The 18740-nt window shown below is 40.2% G+C and overlaps 1 protein-coding gene and 1 long non-coding RNA gene across 2 annotated transcripts in view; both read left to right on the forward strand.

Annotated features, from left to right (window-relative positions):
* The window catches only part of LOC149313057 (uncharacterized), a 386934-nt gene that overhangs the window by 223361 nt on the left and 144833 nt on the right, over positions 1-18740 (forward strand). The window contains exon 5 of the mRNA XM_089525983.1: positions 2848-2865. Coding sequence (XP_089382109.1) covers positions 2848-2865 — 18 coding nt within the window. The remainder of the gene's footprint in view (positions 1-2847; positions 2866-18740) is intronic.
* On the forward strand, positions 12574-14166 carry LOC149313058 (uncharacterized). Its single transcript, XR_016281343.1, has 3 exons — positions 12574-12742; positions 13527-13588; positions 13937-14166. It is a non-coding gene; the product is annotated as an uncharacterized LOC149313058 (long non-coding RNA).

Raw genomic sequence — 18740 nt, forward strand, 5'->3', positions numbered from 1 at the left:
GAGTAATCAAACTGTTTGGCCACTAATTAGTGATTTAATGAAAGGCAACAACAGTTCAGCCTTAGCTGACATATCTTACAAAAATTACAGTTTGTAAATGAAATGGCATTTCTAATCAGGAATGCTAATAATTATGACATTTCTGTTATACATAGCCCACAGTCATATCCTATATATTTATCTTTTTCCTTTTTTATTTTCTGTTCTTTTTTTCCTTTTGTATTTGTGTTTTTAAAAGCCAATTAAAAAAGGAGAAAGGAAGGAGAGAGAAATACAAAAGATATGATTGTGGGCTAGACGTGCACATTAGTATAAGCTGACAGTATGTCCTAAAATATCTGGCAGAGTTGGCATCTGTAGAATACCCATTCATGGTAAAGCACTGAGATGCTTTGCCCATGGCATAATCGGGAGTATTTGACTTTTTACAACCTTGCAGTATATGTCTTTTAAAATCACACAGAATCCAACCATAAAGTTCTAAGTTCCAAATTGCAGGTATATAGCTGAAATATGGATATGTGTATATAGATATAATTAAGATTTTCTAATATAAAATTAATATATTGCAGTACATCCAGCCAAAAGGCAATGATTATCAGATATGCCCACCATATGCACACATAAAAAGTATTGTCTGTATTACATCATCATCATCATCATCGTCATCGTCATCGTCATCATCATCATCATCATCACTGTCATCAGAATATAGCTGAAATGGTCAATTTCTTTCTAACATTGGCTCAACAAAATGAAAGAATACAGTGTGAAGACATTACTGCTTTTTATGTTAGAGATGTATGTAGAATCATCTATGAGGAATTATGTACAAATTCTAAATGAATTCTAAATGGTTAATAAAAAAAGACGTCCCTTTGAGGAAGCAATTATTATTTTCTTTCTTTGCAAGGCTTGTTTTGTAATTTCTGACTTTTAAGGTACTCTCTAGTTGTTAACCTGGGATAGATATAGGTTGAAGAGCCTGTACAGTCTGCCCTTTCTTTACGTGGGGGATCCGTTCCTGACTCCCCCGCGTAAAGCGAATTCCGCCTATGCTCGAGCCACATTTAAATGAATGGGGATCATGCATGCAGCAGCACATTGGCTCAGTGGTGCATGTGCGCCATGGGCACGCACCCCATTATTCCCTATTGGATGCACCGCCCCTTCTCCCAGTGCTGCTTTCAGCGTATGATGCTGGCGCACTGTAATTCCTTTGTTCTCCTGTGGATCTCTGTTGTTTTTTTTTAAGTATTAAACAGTTTACCTCTAATCATCTAGTAAGGGATACTTATTTTTGTTACAACTTGTATATTTTTGTTAGAAAAGTAGCACCTTGACATTTGTGGTCCTAAGAATGTTCAAGTGTCCACAGAAGAAACTGGAAGCACATCTTAAGATGCTCACAAAATTGTTGTTTTCCCAGTGCATACTTCAGGGCCTTCTTCAGGGAGTCTTCAGAATCAAAAATTCAGAAATTTCTGTACCAAGGACTTTCAAATCATTTTACTGGACAACTGAAAAGATTTTGGCTTAGTTTTTTATACACTCAATCAGATTTGAATATCCAGACAGCCTGCCTGGTGAAGTGGGTTTGAGTGTTGGACTATGATACTGGACTTCAGGGTTCAATTCTCTGCTCAGCCATGGAAACCCACTAAATGGCCTTGGGTGAGCCACATTCTCTCAGTCCCAGAAAACCCTGTGAGAGGCTCACTTTAAGGGTACTATAGGTCAGAAACAACTTGAAGACACATAACAACAACCATTTAGATATCCACACAACTTTTGCTCTAGTGAAGAGCAAGCACACTATTTTCCTTCTATAAACTTTTTACACCTTCTTTTCTAATACACCTGCCATCTCTTTGGCTTTTTTCCTACTTTTGTTGAATTTTACGAAATGTGTAATGCTTGTATTAATGTTTTCTGTACATGGTCAATTTATATTTCTTTTGCTGGATGGTGTTTCAGTGCCAAGTATTTCTAGAATCTCAATACAAGTGCAAAATAATGATTTGAATAATCTGGAAAATCATACCTTATGAAAATTACACATACGATTTTTAAGATAAATGGCCTCAACATGTGATATGATGTCACCTTTGGATGTGACAAAATATTCACAGAAATAACAAATGAATTTAGGAACCTATTGGATCTGGAGAGTGACATGCTACTTTGAACTTTTTTTTTTTTTGAAGAGGAGTTGCATACAAATATAGAGGAGGTTTTTACAAGAGGAGCTCCATACAAGTATAGAAGCCTAGAGCTGCTTTCTAAGCTAGTTATAAAGATTTAGTATTTGCAATGACATAATTTATTGGACTGTGTTTTAAGGCTCTGTTGTAAAGCACACCAATTTTAGCCAATGATGCTACCACTAGAATATTCTGGTTTCAGGTTCATACCATGCTGTGGGAATTCTCAAGTAGTTGGAAATGACTGGTTTTCTTCCAGCTATGTCACTTTGATAAATGCATTTTAAATAAGTCATTAACAGCACATTCTGAAAATAAATTCATCCTGTTCTTTTACCACATATTGCAAACTGACCATGCTTCTGGCTTCTTTTAAACTTACTAGAAGCTATAAATAAGTCTTCTTAACTGAACTTTGTTGTTGAAATAATTCTGTCAGTCCCTTGTGAGTCTGCTACTTCTAACCAATGCATTAATTGAAATTTTAACCAAATATCCTTAGACTTGGGCCTTTGGCACTGAAGTTTGCCTTCACTGTTCTGTAAAAATCCAACTGATCATTCTGTCTTAGAAAGCTGAGGTCACCATGCTTTCGGCAAATATTCTGGGCCTTTTGTAATTTTTTCTTTTCTTTCTTTTGCAGGGTCAACCTGGTCCTCAAGTAAGTGTCAACTATGGTTATTGTTGTTGTTATTGCTATTGTTATTGAAGTATTGCAGTTCAGTGTTTTAGACAACTGATCTTGCTATCTTTTGGAATACTGAATCCTTTCTCTATCAGTGTTAGTTTTGCAATGCTACCCCCTTAACATTTAGCTTTCTGTGGCCACTGGGTATGCTTATTCATCACTGAACAGTTTTAGCCTGGCTGTTTCTCTCCCCCTCCCCACCCTGAATGCAAACCATAGAAGTCCCTGAGCACTGGTCCTCCCCTCTTGATTCTCAGTAACTCCATTTCAACAACAAAACCATCAGACCTTAGCACTGGACTTGGATGATGATAGTGATTATAATAACTATGAAGTGCGTAGAACAAAACTGAACGTGGTTGGGTTAGATTAAAACCACTATCAACTGGCCTAATCATTACACAACAACTATATTTCCCAGGAGGAACAAATGGGGTCTCATATGTTTGAATTCTGACAGCTGTTTGACCAGATGGCACTTTTAACAACGTATCACTAAGTAAAGCAGGAGTCTTAACTATGGCTACAAACTTTGCAGCAGAACTTTGAAGTATGATAAAATATCTTAACAAATGTGTTGCAGGGGCTGGTTTTCATTAACTGCTTATTAATCACATGCTAATAATGCTGCTAAGTCCAGGAAGCCTTCAGTTATTTATGATAACATTGGGTACTTTGATTAATTATATGCAAGTCTGGACTGATGTCTGCTTTTTGAAGAATAGCCAGACTTAGGACATAATTAAATAAATGTGAATTCAGCAAGGGCTAGAATACCTCAGAGTTAAACATGTAAAAGAAAAATATTGCAAAGATTTTGTATATAAGGTACCCAGTTTTTACCAAGAATGATAAAAATCACATCAGGCTTTTGTTAAAATAAAATTAAAGATCTGCCTATATGAGGTTTGACTCATGTTAACAACTTTCTTGAAACATGGCTTGGCTAGCACAGTTTCCCTCACCAGCCTATAAATTTTGAGAAATGTAGCCACATTCAAGCACTTAGGGAGAGCTGAACATTCCATTGGGTTCAGTAATGTTGCATGGCTCACATAGAGGGCAAATGTTAGTCTAAAATCAATGACATATTTGAGGTCCTTGCATTCAGATTTTTAGAGATCGCTGTTTAAAAGCCCATATTATTCTTTTTCTTTTAAAAAGTGTATTTATTTATTAACCATGAGTAACTACTTCATCATTACTTTTTCATGCTATTACATATGCTACCACATTGTGGATGAATTGTTGGGGAATGCGTCTCCTCTGTGGTTTAAATTATCAAAATGTTATTAGATAAAGATTTTATACTAGCAAAACATGCGTTTTACACAAAGCATTTTCCTGTCCTTCAAAGATGTATTTAACAAACATTGCAACCCAGTAGTAACATTTCTGTTTTGATACTAAGGAGAGCCCTGAGATCTACACACTATACTTTCATTACGCTTATATATCATTTTTCCTCCAATGAGTGCAAGTCAGTATACATGATTTTCCTCACATTTTTATCCTTGCAGTAATTCTGTGAGGTATATTAAGCAGCTAATCCAAGGGTAGCCAGTGATTTTCTTGGCTGGATAGGGATCTGAACCTGGGTTTTTCTGCTCCTAGCATACCCCATAATGTATGCAAGGAGTACCATTACACCGTGTTGTGTGTTACACATTGTGTAGAGAGTACTGTTGCTGAAGAAAAACATGTAAGTACAGTAGTTAGTACTTGTATTCAGCAGATATTGGAAGATATGTCTGTTTTTCTGAGTACCAAGAACTGATGGCATGGGAAGATTTTGTGGTGATGGAAGCATTGAGGTAAGAAAATAATGGAGAAATTGGGGTGAGGGAGGTGAAATAGTGTTAAGTCAAATTCTGAAGAAGTATCCTACATATATTCTCCTTACTCAGACTTCGAGTCTTTATATGGGCTTACTTACTACTGAACTGAGATGGGAAGGGCATTGCCCAAACTTTTCTGCACATTCTACCAAATCCTAAACCAATTCCAAGAATTCTTATCCACTGACCAGTTTCAAATTTCATGGAACACACTTCAAGTATTCTTAGTAACTTGAATGTGTTCCTGATAACTTACAAAGAAATGCGCTACATGCAGGTTCTTAAAGTGAGGAGAACATAAAACAAAGATTACTTCAGCAATGCAGTTTTCTGTTTCCCATGTTCCCCACTCCACCCCCAGACCAGCCTTAATGGCCAGTCTGCACAGTCCCTTAGAGCCTATCAAACCTGAACTCTCACTAGAGGCGAAGAAGACAAAACTAAGGCTGTTGTACTTTGGATATACCTTCAGATGACTTCATTCATTGGAAAAGATTATAATGCTTAATAAAGGGGAATAGGAAAAGAGGAAAACCACACTCTAGATGGATTGATTCAATCAAGGAATTCATGGCCGTAGGTTTGCAAGACATGAGCTAGGCAGTTGATAACTAGGGTTATTTCAGGTTTATCATTCATAGGGTTGCCAGACGTAAGATTTACAGCAAAAACATTAAAAGAAACCTATAATTCTCTATAGACAGGCAATAGAGCTGTCCAGTTGATAATTCTAAATACCTTAAACTTCAAATCTCAAGATTCTGTTGGATATAATCATGACAGTTAACATGGTATGAACCTAATGTAAATGTGCAGTGCAGATACACATCTGTTGTTGTGTGCCTAAAAATCATTTCCTACATATGGCGAACCTAAGTGAGCTTATCACTGGGTTTTCTTGTCAACATTTGTTCAGAGGAGGTTTGCCATTCCCCTGAAGCTGAGAGTATGTGACTTGCCCAAGGTCACCCAGTCGGTTTCCATAGCTGAGCTGGGAATTGAACCCTGATCTCCAGCATCATAGTCCACCATTCAAACCATGATGCCATACTGGCTGACAGATATACACCTATTCCAGCATTTTGTTTCCAGACTCACCAACCAAGTTATTAACAACTCACAGCTGAGTACATGAGTACAACACCACCTTCTTGGTTGTTTGCCCAGCAAGTGCTGTTCAGGAGCATACTACGGGGAATATGCAGTTATCTTGACCAGCAAGCATTGCACCAGAACAGATGCGCAGGAAAAAGCGGGTCTAAAATCTTTTGTCCTCATGGCCCACTCCCAAATATGTTGGGTAATTTTTTTTGTTGCTTCCCCACCATATATGTGTACAATTGCACAAACACACTGTCTGTGACCTCCAAGTACTTCTTACGTTCACCTAGATGTCATCACATTGCATGACTGTACCTTTGATCAGTCATACAGTCTCTTGTGTAATGCTCCGCCTGTACAGGGCATCGGTGCATTGGGATGCAAGTGATACATTGGCAAAGCACAATAATGGAAGCCCTCCATACATGACCCTTTCACCCATTGCACCTCTGTTGGACTGTCTAGTTTGTGTATGGTGTAATTACATCCATTGGAGTTGTTGCACTTTCATTTCTTTGCTTCGCCGTGACCTCACACTTGCATCGGGATGTTTATATGCAGCAGTGAAGATATGCATTTTCTGCCTTGAGTTGGAGTATCTCAGCTTCTTTTTCCTCCAGTTTTTAGCCCTGAAACATGGCTTCAGTCAGGTTTCCAGCCACTTTCAAGGTGTGCGTCATCTAAATGCTCAACCTATAAAGCGACTGGATACCGCTTTAATTTGCCCATCTGCTCACCCCACTGATAGCTTTGTCTTTCATGCAGTTATTTAACTCCCTTTTAAATCCCTTTCAAGTTGATAGGCATATTACTCTAGCAAGTTCTACAGTTTAGCTATCTGCTGTGTAAAACAAAACAAAACACCACCTCCTAGTATCCTTAGGGGGGAAAAAAATATGTCTCAAGGTCTATTTTTAGGGAATACTACTAGTACTGCTAGTGACTGAATATTTGCCTTGTTCTCACCACTCTTTGAAACTCGGTCTCTCAGTCTTTATCTATCTATCTATCTATCTATCTATCTATCTATCTATCTCGCTTCTTTTTTTGTTTTTTAAGAAGGCCGAGAATCAGATGGAATATTTCCCCTAAGTACTGTTTCAGTTTTTGGATTCATTAAAAGTGGTTGTCATTTCTTATAGAGCAACTATTCCAAGAGTAGCACCTGAAGGCCATTGAGATGTCTCCAAAGTAGCTGAAAATTGATACCTTAAAGAGACTTACCATGAAGAGATGGTCAGGTATCATTTTTAAAATGGATGCTACTTTCATATTTCTGCCTTGTTGATATTAGATGCCATGAAAGGAACTGGCAGAGAACATGGTAATGATGGTAATGCTATTTTAAAAAAATATATAATGCTTAAGCCAAAGGCCATTCGCATGATTAAAATGTAAAACCGATGACAGAAATTCAGAATTATAAAATGCTCCATCAAATAACTAACATCCAAATTTTATACATTAAACATAATAAAATTCCAGGCAATTAAATAAAACAACATTAATAAGAACTTCAAAGTTTAGATAAGATCATCCCCATGACAATCAACTGCAATGTCTGCTATTAACCTATTTTGTGCTATGTAATGCTATTTTAACACTACCAGAAAAGGAAAGGCTTCTCTTGGGATTGAACCATGTTCTGCATTCTACCACCTTTCATCCTTTCCTGACAGGGATTAGGCATGGGCAGGGATCATCTGACAGCTCTGGTTGACTGGTGACTGAAAAGCTTTGTCAGCATGCCCCAGAGCATCATAGAATCATAGAGTTGGAAGAGACCACGAGGATCCTCCATTCCAACCCCTGCCATGCAGGAACACACAATCAAAGCATCCCCAACAGATGGCCATCCAGCCTCTGTTTAAAAACCTCCAACGAAGGAGACTCCACAACACTCTGAGGGAGTGTGTTCCATTGTTGAAGCATAGATACAAGCCTTCATGAAAAGAATCTCAGATTCAGCTCTTGCTATGCCCACTGAGAATAGTGAAAACCCCTTGTCTGGAATTTGTGAGAGTTACTACAACCAATGGTCTGACTTATTATGTTTTGATGTCCAGCAAACATCCTTCAGGGCAGGGGTAGGCAACCTTTTTGAGCCGGGGGCCGGGTTGCTGTCCCTCAGGCGACTGGGGGGCCGAAGCCGGGGGTGGTGCTTCAACCCTCCGGGGTGGGGCCACGTGCCGGGGGTGGAGCTTCCACCCTCTGGGGCGGGGCCGCGTGCCGGGGGTGGAGCTTCCACCCTCCGGGGCTGGGCCGCGTGCTGGGGGTGGAGCTTCCACCCTCCAGGGGCAGGGCCGCATGCCGGGGCGGAGCTTCCACCCTCCGGGGGCCAGGCCTCCCCATCTTTGCTGGCCCCTGACTGGGCCGCCAGCGCTGGAGGGCCCCCTGGAGGGCCCCAGCGATGACACCGGGCCTCCCAGAGGCCCCCTGCCATTCGTCGTAGCCCTCCTGGAGGGCCCCAGCGATGGCAAAGGGCCTCCCAGAGGCCCCCTGCCGCCCTTGGAGCCCTCCTGGAGGGCCCCAGACACAACAAAGGGCCCCACAGAGTCCCCCTGCCACCCTCGGAGCCCTCCTGGAGGGCCCCAGAGACGGCAAAGGGCCCCCCAGAGGCCCCCTGCCGCCCTCGGAGCCCTCCTGGAGGGCCCCAGAGACAGCAAAGGGCCCCCCAGAGGGCCCCTGCCGCCCTCGGAGCCCTCCTGGAGGGCCCCAGAGATGGCAGCGGGCCTCCTAGAGGCCCGCCGCCGCGGCCACCTGCCGCGGCTTTTCGCCGCTCTGAGCGCCGCCATTTTGGGCGGCAAAATGGCGGTGCCCAGAGCGGCAAAAAGCCGTGACGGGTGGCGGCGGCGGCAACAGCAGCCAGGGGCCGGTCGGCAGGCCTCCGCGGGCCACATCTGGCCCGCGGGCCGGAGGTTGCCGACTCCTGCTTCAGGGCCTCCTAGGGGTTCTGCAGAGGTCCTTAAGGGTGACATCATTTTCATATGGTGGCTCTTGAAACATAGCTAGCAGTGGTCCTTGATTGCACTCTCTCACACACCCCTTGGCCACTTCACAGACATGTGAACATGAGAAAGGGGTGTTTCTCCCTTCTAGAAGAACAGCTCTGAAAATGGCACTGTGTTCAAAGACATTCCTGAAGTGGGGAAGAAACTGATTAAATTATTTGTTCTTCCCTGCAGGAATGAAAAATTTAAATAGGCACATCCTTACTAACTACACTTGTTCTTTCCCATGCTCTTGGTTTTTGTGAGGCATTGTCTATATCTGCACAACATTTTCATAAATAACATAATGTAAAATTGCAGCATCTATTTTAATCATAATATTTTTATTATATTGGTTTCCTGATAGATGTGAAAGAGCAAAAGAACAAAGAGCAATATCATAATATGGGAACACTTTATGTATCTAGACTTGTTTGTTTTTGTTGTTGTTCTTCGCTATTTTATTACAATAAAATGGCCTTCATTTTTCAAGTTATAATATTTTCCACAAAAATCTCCTTTGTCTATTAAATTTCTGGCAAAGTACCAGCAGAACAATACTATGAAAATTCTGCCAAAGTATTGAAGTGATGACGTACATCATCATTTGAGTTTTCTTAGTTCCTTGAAAGGAGTTGTTTTCTTCCTCTATTCTGTTCTTGTGTTAGGAAAATAAAGGATGTCTTCTAAATAATGTTTTGGGATTGTGTACATAATAAAGCTTTAAGATCATAAAATAATATTGATTAATATATAAAGTTGCCTGATTGACCTTATCAAAAACATCTGAAGAGATTTTATAGTTATTATTTTTTAGATATTTGCAGTATTTTTGAAATGTGTGTGTGTGCGTGTGTGTGTGTGTCTTTCCTCAATAAATTAGCTAGGCTAGTTATCTAAAGGGATGAAATGAAAAAAGCCCATATAGTGTTCTAGTGGGCCCTTGGTATCCACTGGGGTTTGATTTCAAGACCCCTGTAGATACTAAAATCCATAGAGGTTCAAGTCCCATTAAATGCAATGGATAATAAAATGGTGGCCCTTATATAAAATTGTAAAATCAAGGTTTAATATATAACCATATTTTAATTGTTAATATTTAACAATAATATAAAAATTAGCAGCTACAAACATCAGACTGATGCAGCAGGTACATTGTACAGGGGAGAAACCCTCCATCAAAAAACCATATTCTGTAAAATGAAGCAGAATAAATTGTATATATATATATATATATATATATATATATTTCCACCAAACACTTGATAATGTAATTATTATTTTTTAAAATTAAACAAAACAAACAGTGCTATAAGACAAAACTGACTTGGAAAGGACTACATTTAAATCCTCCATGCACAATAGAGCACAGAATTACAGTGGTGAAATAAAATCTCACCATATGGAAGGATAGGATGCCTACACAATCAGGAGCCAATTACACCACAAGGCACATACAATAAAAAAGGAAAATCTGATAATTTCACTTCCTTCCACATTCAACTTTTTAAAACTTCAAATTGTTTCCATCCCAAGTATGAAGATTGGTAAACTGTAGATTCATTTCAAAGAAACTGAAACAAAATTCTCCACCAGTCCTGTTGCACCAAACAGATTGAATAGCAGCAGCTGTTTCTAGCACGGAGAGGACTATGTTGTGCCTGGCAGCTATATAAGCGTTAAGAGTTTAATTTGGCAATACTAACTGAGCATGGATTAGGGATGTGATTCTTCACAGAGTTTCTTCTCATGGGTAGCGATCAGTAATTTCACCAATTTCTTCCTGCTGCAATAAAGTCTTTGAAAGCCACATGGTTCTTGAAGGCTATTCGTAATTGGAACTTACTGTAAATGAAATTCACATGTGGTTGTTTTGTGCAGAAAACAGCATTTTCTGCATACAAAATAATATTTCAATGCAGAAAATTCTGCTTTCTGGGCCGAAAATGCTGTATACTATATGAATCAACCATTTACAAATTTTATGCAAAATAAGTCCCCAATTACAGCACTTTCTGCACTGGAATTAATATTTCCATATTGAAATAGTTTCCTGGCAGAAAATGCTGTTTCTTGCACAGAAAATACTGTTTTCTGCACAAAACAACAACATGTGGATTTTATAAACTGTAAATATTAGCATAAACCCTCACAGATCTGGATCATCTACTAAGAAAGATCAGTGAAGAAAGTGCAAAGGCAGGCTTATTGTTGAACATAAAGAAAAACAAAAAAAAATGACCATATAAAATCAAATTCAAACTAGACAATGTGGAAATAGAAATAATAAAAGAATTCTCATACCTGGGATCAAACATTGATAGGAATGGGGACTGCAGCCAGGAAATCAGAAGAAGATTAAGCATGGGAGGGCAGCTATGAAAGAAGTAGAAAAGATCCTAAAATGCAAAGATGAGCACAAATGTTGGACTCATGCAATGTTCTTTCTATCCTTAGCATGAATATGGTTGAATATAGAGAGATTTCACATTTTTAGGAATTAAGATCTCAGAAGGGTTGTCCACACAGGCCAAAAGGTCTGAGTTCCCCTGGCCTCATGTTGTTTAGTTCAGACAACATAGGCCAGACCCCAATCCTGCCAGACCAGACATGGATCCAGAGGATCCAAGCTGATCCTGGGGTAAATAGCCTTTACCCCAGGGTAAAACACCCCTGGTTTTGTCTGGTGTTTCCTAGAACCTCTGTGGCCAAAACTTAGCTGTTTACACTGTCCCACATGCTCTTACATTGCCAGCCATTGTTTTCTCTCAGAAGCTCCCCATCACTGCATCTGATGCAAAAGTGGGGCACCTGACTGCTCCTACATGGCCAGATGTTCCATTTTCACATCAAATGTGGCAACAAGGAGGTTCTGAGTGAAAACAATGGCCCAGCAAGGTAAGAAATGTGGGCTGGTCCCAGGTCCTGTGGGGACTGACCTGGCTGAACATCAAGGCCAGATCTGGCCCATTTGATCAGCGCTAAAGTCCTGGTTTAGATGGACAAATCTGTCACCTTTGATTTCTTCTGTTCTTTTCTATCTTGACTGTAAGAGATTGATCCCCTTTTTGGTAAATTTTTATCTAATAAACTGAAATAAAAATCTCACCTATTCCTAGAATAATAGCTATAGCTAGGATGCACAGCTCATGTGTGGCATGAGAGCATATCACTCTGACCTTATCTCTGGTGAAAACTAAATTTATTAATAGTCTGAGGGGTAGCAGTATTGTTCTCATAGATGAATTTAAAAAATCATAATTCCCAAGCAGTCATGCTAAAATTTATCTTTAAATCTTAAAGTATAACAAGACACTTTTGTTTAAAAACTTGTTGATGGTGTTGGACTTTATGCACACATGTTGAAAAGCCTATGGAAAGCAACAGGGCACTGTGACTTCAGAGCAAAAGACATAGAACCTCTTCTTTGAAAACAGAGCTCATTGCTTTAATACCTCAGAGATAATAAGTTGTTTAGCAGGCTTGTGTATTGGCAAGCAGATGTTAGTCATGAGCTAACTACCTTACTTATGGTCAGAATGTTTATACTATCTGCTGCTTTGAACATTTATGACCAGAGTCATAATATGTGTGACACTGCATCCCATTTTACTCTGATCTCACCCCGATGGCCATAAACACTGTGGATATGTATCTGAGTCTGACATATTGTACACCATGGATTTGAGGAAGCTGCTTTTAATCCACAAGATGTTATGCTAAAATAAATCTGTTACTAGACTCTTTTTTGTTTGTACATCTACCTAGGACTGCAACAACAAAAAACAAGGCAGCTGGATAACACTTGTTCTCTCAGAATCCTTAAAAATATCCTGTTTCAGGATGACTAGCATCCACATGAGTCAGGAATCACAGCTCGATACTTACCACTGAGGTTTAAGAAGAAGACATTTTACACAGGTAAGTAAGACAGAAAAAATTGCCAGAAACTCACTTTGTTGTCTCTTAAACCTCCAAGAAGTGGGAACTGCATAAACGTTGCACATTTCCTAGCACAACCAGCACCACCACCCAGTTCAGGATAATTGTGTGTCAACTAAGGAAACATTTCTTCCTGAACAAATTAAACCAGGAGTGAGCAGACTTCAAGCTTTCATGATCTACTTGGTGTTTTACACTTTATGCATGGGCTGCAAGCCACGAAAAATTATTTCAAATAAAATTGTTTAGACTTAAGGTGCCAGCAGACTCAGTTACTTTTGCTGCAGCAGACTAATATACAAATACATCCCTTGAGTTTTGGGATTAACTAGAATCCTCAGATCTATGAACAGAAGCCAGGTTCAAAATAACGGCTAAAATGGACAGAAATAAGTTGGAGAATTTAAAGAACAAGTGCTTTCCAGGATGTGGAATTATTTCAGGAATTTATGATTTGTACCATACAAGAACCAGGCTAAAAAAAACCACTTCTAGTTTTCCATCAAATGTTAAGAAAATTAGGAGTGAGAAACCCTTGCAATCTACTACATATCACTCAGAGATGTACCTTCTGCCCATCCTTGGATTAATCTATATCACCACAGAGAATACAGTAGTTGTGAGGGAGTCTCAGTTGTCAGCAAAACTCTGAATTCAAGGAAGGTGTAATGATGGGAAGCACAGTCAACTTAGTGAACACCAACTTCTCAGCCTCTCCCATTTCCAGTGTCCATCAAACTCTCATGCCTCCTTTATCTTACAGCATAAGAAGCAGAATCAACAGGTCTTGGAGACAAGCCCATGGCAATGCCATTCATTGAATGGGTGAGTATTGTCTTGACAGTGGTTGTCACTCCCAGGAAATTAAATCCCTGTAATGGTGAAACTGCCAATAGAAAACAAGTGTGCTAGAGGGAAGAGTGGTTCCTCAACATTCCTCAGCTTGGTGCCCTCCAGATGTTGGTATGACAACCCCCAGAATTTCTGACTGTGATCCATGCTGCTTGGGGCTAAAGTCAAAAACATTCAGAGGGCCCAAGGTTTCTGGAAAGGTTGAGCTTCTCACTTATTTGTGCAGCAACCATCAATGGCACGCATATCCTCAGGAACAGTCTTTTGAAGCTGTTAGCTATTGTTTATTGACATCTCTACATCTGTCTTTTCTTCCTACAGGCAACCATAGGGTTATTCAACATGGAGGCAAAAGTTTTCACCACATGCAAACTGTACAGAGCATCCACAACTTACAGGCAACCACAGGGCTATTCATCATAGAGTCAATGGTTTTTACAACCTGCATGTTGTACAGAGCATCAGCACATCAGTAAATGGACCAGAAGAAAGCCAGGATATTTTCTCTGTGCAGCTTGTCAGCTTTTTGATTTCACAAAACTGCTGTGTCTTTTTTGAGGGTATGGTTGATAGGAATGTAATGCATGTAGTATTACTTATGTTGGAGATGCAGTTCTGGGAACACCTGTTAAATCTGTTTGTCATACAAAAAAACGGATGACATCTGAACTCGCTGTACAATAAAAATGGTTACTCAACATGTTTCTGTTTTCATTATTGTTATCCACCTGTACTTCTTGCTCCCCACAAATGAGCACACAGAGAGAGCAAGCTTGTGTTCTCTGTCATCACCTCTCACCAGGGCTAAGGGTCTACATCTTGGCCTGTATGCATGCCCCTGAAGCACAAACCAGAATGAGAGGACAAGTTCCAGGAGATTGACATCTTCTTGATTCTTATCCCTCCAGTCATTCTGAATCAAAATACATTGCTGCCTGAAATGAGCAGCAAATACATGGGTTTGCAGTATCTAAGGCCAGTCTCAGATGTAAAAGTGTATGGTACTTTTTGATTCTTTCCCTTGTGTATTGGTTGGTAACTACGGATCTGTGCTCAGGGTACAAATGTCTGTCATTAAGGCTGTGGTCATGGTTGTGTGTTACCTATGAGATCTGATACCATATGCTTTTGACTACCAGTTGTTGGGGAATGTGACCATGAGTGTGAAATTGCACTCATGTCCTGCTTATGAGCTTCACAGAAGCATCTGACTGCTAACTGTAGGGAAATGACAAACAGCATTCTGGACTAGATGGGGTCTTAATCTGTTAAAGCAGGGTTCTTTGTACAATGTTACATCCATTGAGTGTTCAGTAAAATGGAACATCAGCATATCTGTGACTGTATATCTTGCTATTGATTTTTTTTAAAAACACATTAATCTGAAGAGATGTTGCATTGGTTGAGACCATGAGTTTACAATGAAGAAGCAAGGGCTTAGTCTCTGTCTATTCAAGAAGAGGGGTTCCCACTGACAAGAGGAGGAACTTCACCAAGAAGGACTACCAGAGAGTCCTCTGCAGCTCCGCCTAAGATTCCTTTCACTCCTCAAGCCAGTCTGAAAGAGGACACTTATCTTTCCCTGCTTCATTCTAAACTAACATTTTCTCTTTAGGAAGACTGTTAGAGGGAAACCAAATCAAACCAAAGAAACAAGACAATACACTTATGTTTAATGGTATTTCTTCTTCTGCAGTCCTTGATTCCAGTAGTGAGGAAGAAGGAGCTTCAGTCTTTCAGTCCATAACAGGGGTAAGGGTAGTCTTACCCCTGTTTCAAACAGGCAGTGTTGTGGAATATTATACAGTTTAGGGTGAGTTTACACAGCTAAATCTCATCTCTAAACCACACAAGACACACAATTTTGGCTACTTTCTGGAGCATCAACAGGTTGTTATATGTGCTGAGGTATATAACTCAGAATAAATTAGCATACTTCTTTGAGAACATTCTTGTTACCCTGTTTAGATTTGAGGTTGACCCAAGGAGGGGGCTTTGTGTCACCTAAAACAGCAACCAATTAGATGAGAAATAGCATGCATGCACATATGCACATATTTGGGGACAGGGGAAAAAAAGATTGCTACTGGGCATGCTCCAAGTGGCTTGGCCTGTTGTAAATTCATGTAAACTAATCCTTTATTTAAGCATGTTGAACATGGCCCATTGAAGTGAATTCACCCGAGAATTATGAGGTGTATGGCATTTGGTTAGGAGAATCATTCCAAAGTAAGAATGATTCCACGTGCCTCTAAAGACAACAAATCAATTTGAAAATACTGCAGATTAGCACCAGGATGAAATTCTAGTGTAGATTGTGACACAGTAGACTTTGTAGACTAAAGTCAACTACATGCAGTTACACTGATCTCAACAGGGATGGTATCAGCACATGCTTAACTTTGCAGCTGAAGTCAACAGGGTTTTAAAGTACTTAATTTAGGCTGTATTGTAGCCAGCATTTTTTGTAATATCTACATTTCATTTCAGGCTGTAACACAAGTAGGTGATAAACTTACAGCTTGTAAATTTACAAAGGTGGGTGGAAAATTAAATTATAAACAACAATCCAGATACTCAAGGTAATTTAAAATCCATGTATTACTTTGTAGAGTTCAAAATCTTGCACCTCCAATTTCTCACAAATCCCACGGTTAATATTTTGCCAACCAAAATTTTACAGGCCAGTATTCCACAGTCTTTCCAAGACTTCAAAGGAAAGCAAAATGTAGCCTACACATGGGGGAAGGTTGATTGTTGAACACTTTGAATAACCATCCTTCAATCCCTTGGGTCCCATCAATATTTTACTACTACAATTGCCCTGCAAACTAGTTATGACTTTAGGGATACAACCCATCACCTCTTTTACAGTCAAGTTTTATAGTGGTATTTGTGGGTATTGAAGGTGGAAACAATCTTTCCTTTTAAAAGAAATACTTAAAAGAATATAAGTTATAGCAGAGGTCAGAGTAGAGTTCAGAAGTGATAAAAATATTAACTTCATGCAACAGTATGTGCTTTAATGGAGGAAATGGCAACTTGCTTTAGTTGCATATGAGAACAGAATACTTCCTGTTATTTTAATATGATGGTGATACATCTAAATGCTGAAATTCAGAATAAAGTAGTTGTAAAGGTTGCTCACCTCAAATAAACCAGATCCATCGAATTAGTTGTCAAATGGCAAGCAACCAGTTATGTAAATGTCACCCAGTCCCTAATTGGGATGAACTACTGGGTTTATGGCAAAGATCAAGTGCTGATTACAGAAATATTGTAAACAAAAAAGTCATTTTATAAATAATAATAAATAAAGCTTTTATTTATATACCGCTTTTCCTCCAGATCAAAGCGGTGTACATACGATAAAACTCTATGACACATGTCAAATACAATATTAAAAACAGTTATAAAAACAACTGTAAACATTTAGTTTTAAAAACAATACAACTAGGATAGTCGGGATAGCAGTTATGGGTAGTCGTCCAATCTGGTCAGGGAATACTTTCTACAAAGAATTGGGAGGCTACGCTAACTGGAAGAGATGAGTTTTTAATGCCTTCTTGAAGGCTTCCAATGTACAACTGGATCGAATTCCAGGGAGTTGGAGCTGTCATTGTATAAGCTCTTTGGTGAGTCGTTACCAATCTCACCTTGGGTTGTTCAAGCAATAATTTCCCCGTTGTTCTGAGGGTGTGGGGCAGTTTATGTAGGGAGAAGCATTCCCTCAAGTAACTCGGGCCCAAGCCATATAGGGCTTTATAGGTAATAACCAACACTTTGTATTGGGCCCGGAAGCAAATTGGCAGCCAGTGAAGAGATTTTAATACGGGAGTTATATGGTCCGCCCGTGAGATTCTGGCGACCAATCTGGCTGCAGCGTTTTGAACCAATTGAAGCTTCTGAACCTGGTACAAAGGTAGCCCCATGTAGAGCACATTACAGAAATCCAAGTGAGAGGTTACCAGTGCGTGTACTACTGTTTCTAGGTCCTTTCGGTCCAGACAGGGACGCAGTTGGCGTATCAGCCGAAGCTGATACCAAGCACTCCTGGCCATCGCATCTACTTGAGATGATAACTGTAAGGATGAATCCACGAGTACTCCCAGACTGAGAACTTTGTCCTTTAGGGGAAGTGTGACCCCGTCCAGGACTGGATGGCAAATTTCCCTGCCCGGACTTGGGGTACCTATCACGAGTACCCCTGTTTTCTCTGGATTCAGCTTGAGTTTGTTTTTCCTCATCCAGCCCATTACTGACCCCAGACAGGCATCCAGAGGAGAGGTGCCATCCTTAGTCACTGTATCAGTAGGAGACATGGAGAGATAGATCTGGATGTCATCAGTGTACTGATAACACCGTGCTCCATGGTTCCAGATTATCTCCCCCAGCGGCTTCATGTAAATGTTAAACAGCATGGGGGACAGAATGGCGCCCTGAGGGACACCAGATGTCAGCTCTCTTTTACGAGAGCAACTGTCCCCCAGCCTCACCATCTGGAATCTTCCTGAGAGGTAAGATCGGAACCACTGGAGCACAGTGCCCCCGATACCCAACTCTCCCAGGCGTTCCAGAAGGATACCATGGTCGATAATATCGAAGGACGCTGAGATGTCCAAGAGCACCAACAAGGTCACACTTCCCCTGTCGATGCCCAGACGGAGATCATCGACTAAGGCGACCATGGCAGTCTCAACTCCATGGCCCGCCCTGAAGTCAGTTTGAAATGGTTTCATCGAAGACTGCTTGGAGTTGAAAGGTGACTGCCCTCTCGATCACCTTGCCCAAGAATGGTAATAAGGAAACCGGTCCATAATTACATATTAATAGGGGATCAAGGGAGGGTTTCTTCAGAAGAGGTCTTACTATTGCCTGTTTTAAGGCCAATGGAAATATACCCTCCCGAAGAGATGCGTTTATTATAAGATGTAATGCAGTTTTTATGGCATCTCCTCCCTGAACGGTCAACCAAGAAGGACAAAAGTCAAGAGGGCATGTCGTCCTTTTCACGCAGCCAAGGAGCTTGTCCACTTCCTCGGTATTCACAAACTCAAAACTATCCAGAATAACTTTGTTTCCAGAGTCACTGGATGCCTCTGTTATAGGTTCTGTCAAAAAATCA

The sequence above is a fragment of the Sceloporus occidentalis genome, unplaced genomic scaffold (genome assembly GCF_023333645.1).
Source record: "Sceloporus occidentalis isolate IW3139 unplaced genomic scaffold, rSceOcc1.0.p SCAF_5, whole genome shotgun sequence".
Lineage (NCBI taxonomy): Eukaryota > Metazoa > Chordata > Lepidosauria > Squamata > Phrynosomatidae > Sceloporus > Sceloporus occidentalis.